Source organism: Catharus ustulatus, chromosome 15 (genome assembly GCF_009819885.2).
Source record: "Catharus ustulatus isolate bCatUst1 chromosome 15, bCatUst1.pri.v2, whole genome shotgun sequence".
Classification (NCBI taxonomy): Eukaryota; Metazoa; Chordata; class Aves; order Passeriformes; family Turdidae; genus Catharus; species Catharus ustulatus.
Genome location: NC_046235.1, coordinates 11,251,414 through 11,265,387, shown reverse-complemented (window position 1 = coordinate 11,265,387; position 13,974 = coordinate 11,251,414). Strand labels below are relative to the sequence as shown.

The 13,974-nt window shown below is 43.5% G+C and overlaps 1 protein-coding gene across 6 annotated transcripts in view; it reads right to left on the bottom strand.

Moving 5' to 3' along the window:
- HNRNPAB (heterogeneous nuclear ribonucleoprotein A/B) overlaps positions 1-8,050 on the bottom strand; it is a 28,566-nt gene extending 20,516 nt beyond the window's left edge. Inside the window, exons 1-9 of one of the 6 annotated variants that reach the window (XM_033072852.2) lie at positions 7,881-8,050; positions 7,480-7,767; positions 4,466-4,634; positions 4,223-4,381; positions 3,693-3,824; positions 1,958-2,066; positions 1,712-1,864; positions 1,549-1,633; positions 969-1,293 (exon numbers count right to left, since the gene is read on the bottom strand). In XM_033072852.2, coding sequence (XP_032928743.1) covers positions 1,563-1,633; positions 1,712-1,864; positions 1,958-2,066; positions 3,693-3,824; positions 4,223-4,381; positions 4,466-4,634; positions 7,480-7,730 — 1,044 coding nt within the window. In that variant the 5' untranslated portion in view covers positions 7,731-7,767; positions 7,881-8,050 and the 3' untranslated portion in view covers positions 969-1,293; positions 1,549-1,562. Of the gene's footprint in view, positions 1-968; positions 1,634-1,711; positions 1,865-1,957; positions 2,067-3,692; positions 3,825-4,222; positions 4,382-4,465; positions 4,635-7,479; positions 7,768-7,880 lie in introns of those variants that run through there. The other 5 variants (XM_033072853.2, XM_033072851.2, XM_033072855.2 and 2 more) reach the window with 5 other exon arrangements.
- Positions 8,051-13,974: the final 5,924 nt, after the last annotated feature.

Below are 13,974 nucleotides of genomic sequence, written 5' to 3'. Positions count from 1 at the left end.
AGATTATAGTCCATGCAGAAATAGCTGCATCTCTTGTTAAAAAAACTGGAAAGGTCACTAGTAACATGTTTGTTTCTTGTCTTAGTTACTTGGTTTGATTCCACTTCTGGGTGTTACTTGTTCTATGAGAATTTGTTTAAAAAAAAAATTGCCATATTTTAGCTTTAAAAGGAGATGAAAAATTGAATTGATCACTGCAACGAAGATTAGAAGTTTACTTTGTGCAGCAGACCTTGCTACTTATATTCTGTCACAAGACAGGCAAATCACATGACTGTTATTGCCTTAAAATAGCAGTAAACCAATAATAAAGTCAAAAAAGGAGAGTATTTCTAGCTGGTCACTCATCTCTAGAGAAAGGTATGTTTTTTCCACCCACCACTGTAGTGGAAGTTCTTTCAGCCTTTTCTGTTACACAAAAAGGCTGCAAAAATTCAGACTTTGCATTGGTAATTTAATGTCTGTCTAACCTGCCTCTCAAGGCAGGCATATACATCCTATTAACAACTTGCAGACAAGTCTCAGACTCGAGACAGTGAAATACAAAGGAAGTGCAGCCAGCTACTTGCACACCTCTTGGCTCCCTGCTGCAATTGCTGTCCAGATTACCAAGCCCTACCTGAAACCAGCTCTGGCTCCTCCCAGCAGAGCCCTAAACAAACACCACTACAGTTAGTCTGAGCCTCTGTGCTTGCCTAGAGCATGAGCCACCACCTCACCAGCACAGCCCCACCACAGCTGGGGCTTCTCACCTGAGCTCTCCTCCACAACCTCCAGGCAGAAGTGACAGCAGGTTTTAGCTGCCACTTAACTGCAAGTGAGCACAACTACCAACACAACCTTCTAGTTTTAAGATTAAAAACATTTAAGCACAACTCTTCATCTATCAAGGTACTGCCATGAACTAAGTTCTGGGAACAGGATACTGGTGTTTTACTAACACATGAGCTGAAGAATGGCACAAGACACTAGATTACGCCTTTTTTATTTCAAAAGCTAGGATAGCGTCAATATCCATGTCATGGTGAATCAGAACACATGTAAAATACCTTACAATACATTAGATTCCAAAAAGGTACCAAAAAGTACAGTAAAATTAACACTTCCATTACAGGAAATGTATGACACAAAAACAATACAAAATAAAAAGGTGGAAAGTGACACTGGTTCCCTAAGATGCATCTCATTCTGTACAACTGGAGTAATGCAGAGTCCATAGTTAACTCCAAGAGGCAGTCCCTAGATGCAGAGCTGCAGCTTTAAGCAGACCCTCAAAATCAGTTTCAGTTTAACCTATTAATAAAATCATTAATTAATATCTTCAGCAATGCTGAAATTTATACACCACACTGTCTAGACAACTAATTATTGGTAAGTATTAAACATGTAAAACATTTCCAGGGAGCTCTTCCAAGTAAGATGCACATTTAACAGGCCATAGAAATTTATTGTAAAGTTAAATTTGGTACATAACTGAAGTATCCATCTACAGCATTGTATACAAAACCTATGCAGTCATTTTCCAAAAGAGACCATGCCACTGCATACCTGAATAAATTTGATCAATATGGCTTGTAGTTATTCTGATGACCACCACGTCTTGGTGTCTTCCCATAATTTGCACTGCCTTGACCTATGAACAAGAGGACAAATGCATTAAACTGCTAATTAGTTATGCTTGCTTATACCCAATACAGTTCTCTTTACTTACTGTAATCATAGCCTGGTCCATATCCATAATACCCATATCCTGAATAATCATAGCCTCCATAGCCACCATAACCTTGCTGATAGCCGTATCCTTGATTCCCATAACCCTGGTTCCAGTAATTGCCATAACCTTGATTCCAATTTTGACTTTGAGCTATAGAAGGGAAAACCATCCACAAAATCCCATTTTAGTACACACAACTTATTTAGAATGTGTCCATACTAAAGTAGTGTGTGTGGTACTTACCGCCGCCTCTTCCACCTCTGCCTCTTCCTCCATAGCTACCTCTTCCTCCACCACTACTGAACTGTTGCTGCTGGTACACTTCTTTTGGCTGTGCTACTTTAATCTCACACTGCAAATAAAAAAAAGGAAGAGTATGTAAAACATCTCAGAGCAGCATTGTCCAACCTGAGCACCTGGAGAAGCCAGAGGTTCCTCTGGAGGCAAAGGAGGTGTACGTGCTGTGCTCCTGGTCAGGTGAGCAGCACTAATGCACATCCAAGGCACCTGATTTATTGTGCCACCTGGGCAAAGGTAAGTCACTATCAGCCTTTCAAAGAGGCCACTGCTTTCAAGGCATTTTACCCTGCCTACTCCCTACCATCAGTTTCACACCACGGAAGAGGTGCTGAGGCCACCTCTCCTGTAGAAACCTTCTCACCTGGCACAACCTCCAGGACAAGACTGTTGCTATCAGACTGCTTCCCCTGACATGCACTGAATGAACAAGGTTCTGAGAAATGCACCAGAATGAGTTTTCCTGGCAGCCACTGTACATCCTACACAATGTGTACTACCAATGCCTGAAATCACCATTTATCAAATACTTATAGGTAAAACCAACCAGAACTGACATTTCCAAAACAGGTTCCCAGGCTGCAGTTCAAGCTGTCAGCCAAATGCCAGGTTCCTGGTTCTGTGCAGTCCAAGATTAGAGCTACTGCTGCTGCAAAAGGAACAACAGCACCTGAGCAAGTCTGGCTTGGAGTTCTTCACCACAGAACCTTTAAGATAATCTGGTTTTTATTCCATATGGCTATAACACAAAAACAAATCATAGGTATGATACAGAAATTTCTCAGCTCTCTTGGCACTTAGGCATTCATCTCTCCTGAAAACAAACTTCACGGATAATCAATGGCTTTCCCACTGCGTTAGGTTTGCTACAATTTGTTCTGTATTGTGTCAAGACCAGCTGTAAACCAAATGCAATCCAAGTCAGCGTCAGACAGTATGACCCAGTGTAACAGGGCTCTGAAGTTATGTGGTCAGCACTGGCCTCAGAGCAAAGGAGCAGGGACACCTCGAGCCAGTACTCATCATTTGCCTCCAGTCTCTCTTCACTTGTTGACCCAACAATGGAGCCTCTCTCCATCAGCTATTCCCCAGATGAGCAATCAGCTGGTCAGAGCACCTCACACCACCTTTACAGTAGTTCCCATAACCAGCTGACCAGGCACAAGCTTCCAGAAGTGGACATTCACTCCCTGCACACTTGTAGTGGGATTACATGGCAAGGTTTTGGCAGCAGGGGGGCTGCAGGAAGGGGCTACAGAAAAAAAAGCAGAAGCTGGCCCCCAGCAGACAGAGTCAGTTGCAGCCAGATGCTTGCAGAGTTAAGCATCTGCAAGGCTTTCATTTATACAAGTGCTCTCTGCTGAAAATAGGCATCTATCTGTTGAAATGGCTTACAGTGCTACACTGATACATTAGCCACATTCTCCACATATATTTAATGAATGCAATTAGATACTTTACATACAAAAGGCCCTAACACAGTAATGAAAGGCACAAGTATTGTCAAAGAGCCTTGGTAGCCTCTGTGACAGAACTTATGGCAGAACACCACTATGATAAACTTCAAGCTATCCTTATTGTAAATTTGGTACTTTGATACAACAGGTCCCTAAACCCCTTTTCAGATTATAGATGTAGCAGTATTATCCTTGGACAAAGAGTTACAAGTCAGAGTTTATACCTTGCTTCCACTGACGTTGTGGAATTTCTTCTCCAAAACCTTCTTCACTGGATCCTCTTCCTTGAAAGTGATGAACACAAACCCCCTCCTTTTGTTGGTCTTTGGATCCATTGGCAGTTCAATTGCTTCAATCTGAAGACATGAAATACCATTTTCAGATTCATATTTTAGATGAGCAGTTAAATTTGGACAATAAAACTCTAAACTTTTTTTTCCATGCATATTATGCCAAAGTTGAAAGCCTTTCTATGGTAACACTGGCTTTCAGATCAGATATTTCAATTTTACGACTCTTAAAACTGATTTTAACATCAGTTAAAATGCTTTACCTTAAAGACAAGGCTATCTAACTAGCAATGGAAGCACCTAGTGCAGCAATTGCCATCTCTGCTCTCAAGTTAGGAAACTTCTGGATGTTACAGAAGGCTTGATACATCTGAAGTTAACTTACTTTGAAACTCAAAAATTATTAATAAACTGAACAGCAACTGGAGATTATGCTTTCAGTTTACCAAGATACCATTACACACCTCTCCAAACTCTCCAAAATATTCCCTGATTTTCTCTTCTGTGGCTTCTGGGTTTAGTCCACCAACAAATATTTTCTTCACTGGATCCTTTTTCATTGCCATGGCCTTCTTGGGATCAATTAGTCGTCCATCTAGTCTGTGTTCTTTCTGTTCCAGAACCTAAAAGACAGTTTGGTATGACTAACTTGAGCTAAAAAGTTTCCCCTAGAAATTAAAGATCTAAAGTATGAACCTTAAATTCACCTTTTCAACACTCCCAGGTTCTTTGAAGAGAATAAATCCAAAACCTCTGGATCTTCCTGTATTAGGGTCCATCTTTATCGTACAGTCGGTTACCTCACCAAATCTGGTGAAGTAATCTTTCAAGTCTTTTTTGCTTGTATCCCAACTGAGGCCACCAACAAACATCTTCCTGAAATTTCAAGGAAAGAAGAGCTATTCAGATTCAGGAAGCACTAGAGAAAAGCACATGCAGTAAGATGCTCAGTGGTACACACCTCAGCAGCATTGTCAGAACAGGACCAACTGTTCTGAGTGCAACACCTGCATCTTGGCAAAGGCTGCTGATATTACACACAATGGGGGCTCTCCCCCCTCCTTTTGAGGAAATGCCACAATGCATCCTGCCATTTATTAGAGGATATAACAGTAAGAATAGCCTGAAATATTCCTTGCCAGTAACTTAGGTTCTTAATAAAAGTATTCTATAACTTGCAAGTTTTGATTATCAAGTACTGCCAACTCAGATTTTGCAAATAACTTAGGGATCATTCCTACTGCTCTGAAAGCATTCAGCAAAGAATAACGTATCAAAAGCAAAGTATTTGAGCTCTGAGGTTTTAGTTAAACAGCTGTAAAAATTTTAGTCCGGGTATCTGTGACCTCCAGTAAGTCACATACAACAGATGGGACTTTGGACCTGCCTTAACTACCATGTTGTGCTCCTCTTCCTGCTTAGTTACTGACTCTAGTTCTGTCTGCATCAGTACTACTGAAGTCTCTCCATTCTAGTCTTTAATTCCAAGTAGGCAGATACAGTTCTTCCCTGCCCACTTTCCCATACAAAATACCCTCTGAAGGAGAATATCCTAGCTCAAAGAACTAAATTCGAGGTACAATACAGAAGTGAAGCTAACAAACAAAACAGTGATAGCAGGCAATAAGGCATTTTTCAAATTCTTCACTTCAAATGAAAACATTAATAACATGGCTACATTTTCTATTTTCATTGTTTCCAAGGTAACAAACTAAGCTCTTGAAAGCATTCAAGCCTTTTTATCTAACTATAGACTGGAGCAGTTTAAGTTGTCATTACTCTTGTTTGGAGGCAACCTCGATTAGCACTAGAAGGTAACTTCAGAAATTAAACTATGCTTAAATAAAATCGGCTCTTGGTGTTTATGTGTAGCTTTGCAATAATCGGCATTGATTTATGTACAAGAGGCAATGGGGGGGGAACTTAATGGGGGTTTTGCCCTTTTTTCTTAAGCTGGGTGAAGCCATCCCCTTAATCGGCTGAAGTCACGGTTTCCTAGCAGACCAAGCTGTGCACTGAGTGCAGCAGGAAGCACCGGGCCCGGGTAGAGCGTGTGCTTCCTGCAGCCATTACAGCACAGCCTTGGAGGAACAGCCCTACGAAGTTTATTAAGCCTTTCAATGCTGGGTCAAAAAAAGGGGATTCCTTCCCATCCCAACAGCTGACCGTGGCTGCTCTAAGCTGTATGGACTGACAGCAGCTTTCCACAGCACACCCTGTCATCACTGACCACACTTAGAGAACAATCAAGAGATCGGGGGATGACAGCAATTCGTCTGGAGGCATCTTTGGCTGCTTTAGGGCATTACCACACGTGCTAAACTCACCTCTTACCACAGTAGTACGTGTTACACTTCGCAATTTGCAGTGCTCTGTTTTGTAATCGGAAAAACCGATACCTAATTTAGGTAACACAATATTCAAAACTTTTGAACCTCTGCAACTAAGACAAAAATCCTGGTATTTGGTTTTACCTTCAGAGACCACATAAACTGGACAACTGCACCCTTAACACACAGTGATTTTTTCCTCATGAGTATATTAGTGCAGCTAAACTGAAGTTTATTTTAGCTCTTAACAAAACATTGTAAAATCAGTGCCTTGGACAGCACTACATTTTTCACATAGGTCAATCCCTCTGAGTAACTGTTTTTCTAAAACTTCATTTCATACCGATTTGGGGCTGAACCTTGTTACCTCCTGTTCATGGAAGGAAAAGACTACCATGCTTTCATTCAGCACAGAATACTAGAAATAGCAAAGAAAAATTCCTACATAGCTAAAAAGTTGGGTTCTCAATCCTTTTAGTGTCTGCAAAAAGTACATCCAGTCCCAGCTTGTGGGAAGCTTGTGCCAGTGTTACTCGTTCCTTTATAGTCAAAAACCTATTACACTGGCTTCAGCTCTGTTTAACCTGAGGGATCTGACCCTCTGGCTCAGAGCTCAGCGGTAACAAAGGGAGTGCCAATTAAATACACGGGGTAGCCTGAATAACAAAGACCTGGTTGAGAAATAGCCAGGTAATGTTCATGTTAAGTACGTGTATTTATGAGCAGACCAACCATGACAGGAAAGAAATTCCTCTTGCATGCACAAAGATTCCACTACTAAAGCACAGCGAAACTATACCGAGTCCTCCAGAAATCCCTTGCAAGACTTGAGGCATTTTCTGACAATGCTGCAAAGTAGCACACCAAAATCGCTCTTACCGATTTAAACACACCGCACATCGTCTCAATCGCGCTGATTTTCCCCTTACTGCCCTTAAAACAAACTTAGCTTACCACCGCGCTGCCTTCCAAGGCCAGGATTATTTTTATGTGCTTTACATAAAACACATTTACATCCACATCGACGCCGGTGGCGATGGGCCATGCAATCCCCACAAAGTTTCAAGCAGCCCCCCTCCCCCAACAGAAAGCAACTCCTTCCATCCGCCCCTTTCGCTAAAGAGGGAAAGGATGAAGAAAACGCGGGAGAGGTAAATCCCCTTCCATTTTACAGCGTGAGACGGCAACAGCCCCGCTCAGCGCCCCTCCCCCAGCCGCCACATGGCGCCAACAAAAGGCAGCGCCAGAACAAAGGAAGCGCTGGTGCTGCAGGGCCCCGGCTCGGCGGGGCCGCTCCCGCCGCCCTCCCCGCCGGGCCGAGCGGGGCCGGGGGCGCTGCTGCCGCAGGGCCGCGCCGGGCCCGGCACTCCGCACATGGCGCCCGCGCTTACCCCGCATCCTCCTCGTTCTTGCTAGCGTTGATCTGATCGCCCTCGGCCCCATTCTGGCTGGCGGCCGTGCCCGCTGTTCCCGCCGCTGGGCCAGCTCCCGCCGCCGCCGTTCCGGCTGCTCCTGCCGCTCCCGCCGCCGCCGCTGCCGCCGGAGCCCCGCCAGTCTCGGCCTGCTGCTCCCCGGCGCTCTCGGTCGCTTCGTGCCCGTTCTGGGTAGCGCCGGCCGCCAGCTGCTGCTCCGCTTCCGACATGGTGCCCCGTCCGCAGAGGGAGAGGGACGACAGGCGCCTGCGAGAGACCAGAGCGGGTCAGCACGGCGGCTCCTCCCCGGCCGGGCCGGTCTGATCCGGTCCGCTCACACCCCTCCCCCTTCCCCCCGCCGCCATCCCGCTCGTACTCACTTTTAAAATCCGCTCCCGATAAAACCTAGACCGACCGAAGTCTAACTAAAATTGTCCCGGCGCTAGTGCTGGAGCCGATCCCGCTCCCCGCGGCTGCTCCGCACCGGCCCTGCCGCCACCGCCGCCTCCCCCTCAGACACGTACTCGGGCCCGCGCCCGCGACGCGTGGCCGCCTTTATAATGCCGGAGCCTGCGCCACACCGCAACAAGGCGCGTTCTGGTTGGGCGCTGCCGCCTGTCACTCAGGGGTTCTGCTCTCGCTGTTGGCTGCCCTGCCGAAGTGGGCGGGGCCGCGCTAGAGAGGCGGGAGAGGCGGGACCCGGAGTCGCCGGCGGGGCCGCGACGGCCCCGGGCGGGAATCGGGATCGGGATCGGGATCGGGATCGGGATCGGGATCGGGATCGGGATCGGGATCGGGATCGGGATCGGGATCGGGGCTGCGCTCCCAACACGCTCCATGGTTCGGCCGCGGCGGGCCCGGCCCGCGGGTTCCGCGCGGGGCCGTCCGGCTGCGCTGGGGCGCTGTATTTACTTGGAGTGCCGCCCTGCTTTAGCTCGAGGTGTGTTACGGGCACTGAGTCAGTTACTCCAGGACGAGAGGTTTGCTTAATGTTTCCAGCTCTGCTGGTTTTGCAACCGAGAGGGGCCAGAGTTTGTTTTTAAACTTAGATTTGGATATTACATAACTCGGGGAGCTGGAGCGCTGAGCACGTGCCCGGGCCTTAATTCCTTTTGCCCAAGGATATGTCAACCTTGTTGGCAAAGTTGTGGGTGAGAAGTCCAGAAGACAACTGCTCCTTGTAACGAAACATTGTTGTACTGTATACAGCTCCTAATGTGCTATTTGTCCATGCCAAAGGGGCAGATTTTGCCTTCTAGATATATAGGTAAAGCTTACACATCTTAAAAAAAAAACCCTGAAAGTTAAGCCCTTTGCTTGTAGGCAAAAAGTAACAATTATTACCTAACTTACTGCAGTAATGAGTGCACGCGTTACTGCTCCACCCTCTGTCAAATATGGCTTGTGGCTCAACTTTCATCTGCGGTTAAAACTCTGGAGTGCCCACAGCCAATTGTAAATAGAAGTAGTGGTGAAACATTTTGTTAAGTGATCTGGTCTAGGACCTGTTCTGGATCATGAGCTGTCCTTCAGCTGAGCTGCTTTTAGGACAGGTTTTATCCTAAATACAGTTGGTCAGAATTCATCTTTAGGGATGCCTGTCTTAGCATAGGCTACTGACAGGGTAGGGTATGCCATACACAAACTCTCAAACAGAACTTTAGGCTGAACTTTGTAAAAAAATGTTCTAAGAAGTCAAGACAGTAGAAAGAGTAGGGCCAGTACACTTGAAAGTTCTAATATCCTCAGGACAGGTTGTAGATGTTGGCTGATAGAGATGCTCATCTTCATGAGAATATATTTTTATATTGTTTTCTTGTATTGAACTTTAAATAGAATGTTAAAAGCAAAGATTTTTTTTATAAGAAACCATAATTTATACCATGTCAGAGGAGCTTACCCCACATCCAGCAAGGGGACTTCTTGGGATTTTTCAGGCAGCTTTGGCTTAGATTTTAAACCTCTCAGATCTGTATCAAAAAGATGTGGTTTGTGATTGCAGCCATGTGAGATCACTGTCTCAGCTAAGTGCATTCCCTTACCCGGTATTGATAGCCTGCCTAATAGGAAAATACCACACATTTGTTTAAGTCAAAGGGAGCCAAGGCCACACTGAGGCTTGCAGGTTGCACAGCTGAAGTGGTGAATGCCGCTGACCTGGTTCCTCTTTTTGCAGGCTTTTGTGTATGGAGCTGTGGCAGGTGACTGCAGAAATACATCTGTGCTGAAGTTACAAGTTTACAGAGCAGCACTTGAGAGTAAACTGAAATTTGCAGCACTTTGCATGGGTCTGTCAGGCTCAGCTGATAGACATAATCTGAGTGCTTTGGATTATATACATTTATAACTTCATTTTCTTGCAAGATTCACTGCCTATAACATCTGCTTTGTATTTCATCAAGTCTTGCTAAGAATGTGGATGGCTGTCACCCATTAGGACTTCTACATACATTTCCCTTTACTTTCTCTCCTCTTTTTATTTCTCCAGTTCTCTTTTTTGCTTTGCTGAACCTGTCTGATCCTCCCATACCACTGGCACTTTGTCAGGTGTTTTCCTGTTTCCACCTAACAGTGCTTTCTTTAATGCCATGCTAATTTCCAACTGCCCATTTCTCCTGGTCAGGTCCCTCTCAACCTCCCATCCTGGCAATTCTGAACAGCAGGCCCCAGCTGGCAGGGCTCCCTATGATTCCCAGTTACCCCATGTTAATAGCTGTTTGATTAAACCTTTTGTGTCCCATATCCAAGAGCAGGATAATGATGTGGTTGTACACTGTCTAAGCAGCCTGGTTTGAGAACTGTGACTGGCACAACTAACAAAGTCATTCTTTATGCATCTAGACATCAAGGACTGAGAAATTTGAGAATATTGTGGTTATTTTTTGTCTCACCAGACGCCATCATACCACAGGTCTTGCTTTTCACTCTCCACTCAAAGCCTGTGGTTAATCAAAGAAAAATACACATTTATCTTCTTGAGTGGTAATTCTCCCTATATGACATGTTTACTGCTGAGAAAAAGAATCTATCATTGTTCACCATTTTTTAATCCTGTAATTGCTATGTTTACTCATGGTGTTGACTAAAATTCTACTGAACTGTACTTGCATATGAGCTTTCTGATCTTGGGTCTAATTCTGCTGTTCTATCAAACTTGCAGTTTATGCTGAGCCCCACCTTTGCTGTCTGTTCATATGAGTTTTGTGCCATACCTGTCTTTATTACCTTCTTCTTTTTCTTGGTCATCCTCTCCATTTCCTCATTATTTCCCTTCTATTGACTTCTCTTCTAAAAAAAAAAAACAACAACAACAACAAAAACAGAGAGAGAGAGAAACAACATATCATCCACTGCCTTGAAACTTGCTGTAATTTCTGTTTCCCACATCCTATGCCTGTTGTATCTAATTTGATTGTAAGCATCTCAGGGCACAGATTGCCTGCTCTATACCAAACACCATGCTATAGGAAGTTTCTGTCTGGGTTAGTCTTTATGCACTGCATAAACAAACACATTTTATTTATAATAATAACAACTATGCAACTAATTCCATATATTTTAATGATGGGACTGAATGTAATGGCTCAAAATAAGTATAGCAAAAAGGATTCCATATGCTACATGGAATTGAGATGAATAGAAGATGTCTTTAAGTAGGCATTGACAGTAGATCTATAAAAAAGCCTTATCTAACCAATTGCATCTTTTAATTTGTTAGAGAAAAGATTTTTATTGGTTTATTCATACATTCATTTTTTCATTGTGGTAGGATCACAGAGACTACTTATCTCTGAGCTTGGTGGCCTCAGGGATAATCCAAGCCAGTGTTGTTAAACATTGTGTAGAATAATGAAGCAGCAAACACACACGAGTGTTTGTTCTCTGAAGTTTAGGTGAAAGCCAGCAGCATTTATATAGAATGTCTGTATATAGATGAGGAGGAGCTTTATAGGAAATTAATTTTTAGCCCCAGCCTCTACAGGTGTTCCACAGGAGCTCATCCTAAGCAACGAGGTGGGATAAAGCAGAAGGGTGTTTGTTTGGAAGTGCAGTAGTGGAATTCTGTTGTAGAGCTGGCAGAAAACAGGAGATGTCTTTACAGAGTGAAACAAAAGGTACATTGGGATGTTGAGCTGTGAGCCTGGAGGGAGGAAAGTCAAGGACAGTGCTCACCAATGCTCCTGCAGGAAAAGGAAAGAAACACACGGGAAGAAGGACTAACAAGCCAAGCTGAAACAGTGGAGAAGCAAAAACGGAGAATAACTTCAAAAACTAAGCTAAGACAGGAGCTAGATATGCTAAATGTGACCGAAGAGCAAACAAGAGATTGGTTTAAGATGGATTGAGAAGCTTTCAGATGATGAGAGAAAGCAAAACCGAGTTTGAAGGGGATTTCGGGTAGAATCCAGTAAGAGAAGAAGAGACCTGACTGGAAGAACCTGTCAGGTGGCAAGAGGCACTCACACCAAAGGCCCTTTTTGGCTTTTTTTTTTTTTTTTTTTTTTATGGTAAAAGAGACAAGCATATCTCCGTGGGTGCTAGGAATCAGAGCAGACTGAATAACTAAAACTGTGAACAAATGAAGGAGTGAGTGTTTGGAAGATCAGGAAATGAAATGGGGTGAAGTTATCAGGGCAAGTGATGGAGTTACAGAAGACAGGTTGATATTTTGAAATTACCACTTAGAGACTTGTAGACAGAGGAAGCATGAAGAGAATATGCTATCACTTTGATCTTTACAGAAAATGGTGAGATAACAAGTAGAGGAAAACAGGAAGGCCTGACAAGGTTTAAGCAGCAGCAATGAAAAGCTCACTGGGATTACAGTTACGCAGATGAACTGCAGAAGGAGAATTGTTTAGTTGTGAGAAGGCAGAAATGGAGGAGAGAGCAGGCATGTGGAGAGGAAGTTGCCTTGATCACAGGATTTCCGTCAGACGCTGCACTGGAAGAGCAAGCGTGGGTGGAGCAAGCAGTAAAGGTAAGCTGGTGCTGTGGGTAGGTATGATAGTTCATGGTGAAAAGAAATACAGGAAAGACAGCCCATGGTGGCTGAAAGTTGTGTGTGTGGTAAGTGTATAGATAGAACATTGTTATTGAAGCAAACACATTTTTCTGAATATCAAAATGCAAACAAAACTAAAAGATGTGCAAGCTTCATTTTTAATCAGTTTTTCTAGTTGGTATTACTTCTTTAGCTTTTCTTCACTTATTTTCATCATTCTGTTTTTCTTTCCTTCCTTTATAACAATCTGCAAGACATTAGTTTTTTCACCTTCTTGCACTGAGGACAAAGCTCTGAAATAAAATTTTCCCTTAAAATGTTACTGATCTGGTGTTGCATGTAAATGCACCTGCAGCTACAATCTTTTGGTGTTATAGTCCATGCCAGCTAAAAATAAGTGAGACAACTAAGGCGTGTTAAACCTCTTAACAGATAAGATACCACAGCCAGGCTATGCCCTGAGAGGTGTTCAGAACCACAATGGTTAATTCAATTGTAATTATAATTTTCCTGTTTGTTTGTTTGTTTTTCCTTTACCTGAAAGCACATCGCTGGCCTACAGAAGTTAGGGAAGATGCTTCAGATGAGCCTTTTCGTGATCAGAAATATTATTTCAAGCACTATAAAGAAAATAAACATAATAGATAATATTAATAAATAATAAATGAATAATGAATTAATAAATAATAAATTAATAAATCATAAGTTAATTAATGATAATAAATAATAGATAAACAGTATATTAAAACATTGGTTTAAGGTCAGGTTTATGAAATCCAAGGCTTTAGAAGAAACCTTTGATATTCCTACGACTGTAGAACGTCTTTGTTAAGGAGCACATAATGTTATTTTCTCTTAACATGTGGGGCCACTTTAAATTTGTGCTTCTGCATTATTGAACCGTCGTGGGAAGTGCAGCAGGAGGAAGCCCGGGTAATTGGCTGCAGCTCCAGATGCAGCCGCTCGCTCATTGGAGAGAGGAGGAATCTCCCAGTACTAAAATTAGAGCATCTCCGCCCTCCAGAAATGCTTCTGGAAACAGCCAGCAGGAGGAATTGTGACACAGCCCCGTGCTGGGCAGGAGCTGCACAGGGCCCTGCTCCTGGCCAAGCTGCAGCCTCAGGAAGGCGCTTTGGGCTCCATGTCCTGCGTGGCTGCGAAAAAATGCACACAGTAAAGAAACTGAGAGATTCATGTTAACAGTGAAACACAGATATTAAAGTCACCATTTATTATGTAATAATAAATCTGAAGTGTTCATGCAGGCAGAGGAAGCCTTTGAACTGCTAAATTTAAGCAAGGGCTGTCTGACTTGTGCTGACTGACTTTGAAAAGAAATGACTTGCTGAATTAACTCTGAACTAAACTAAAAAACTGATGGACTCTTTCTATCAGCATTTCTTAAAAAATAAAACATGTTTATCAGTTACCTCTGTGAAGTTGCAGTGTTTACAATGTCATCAAATGAA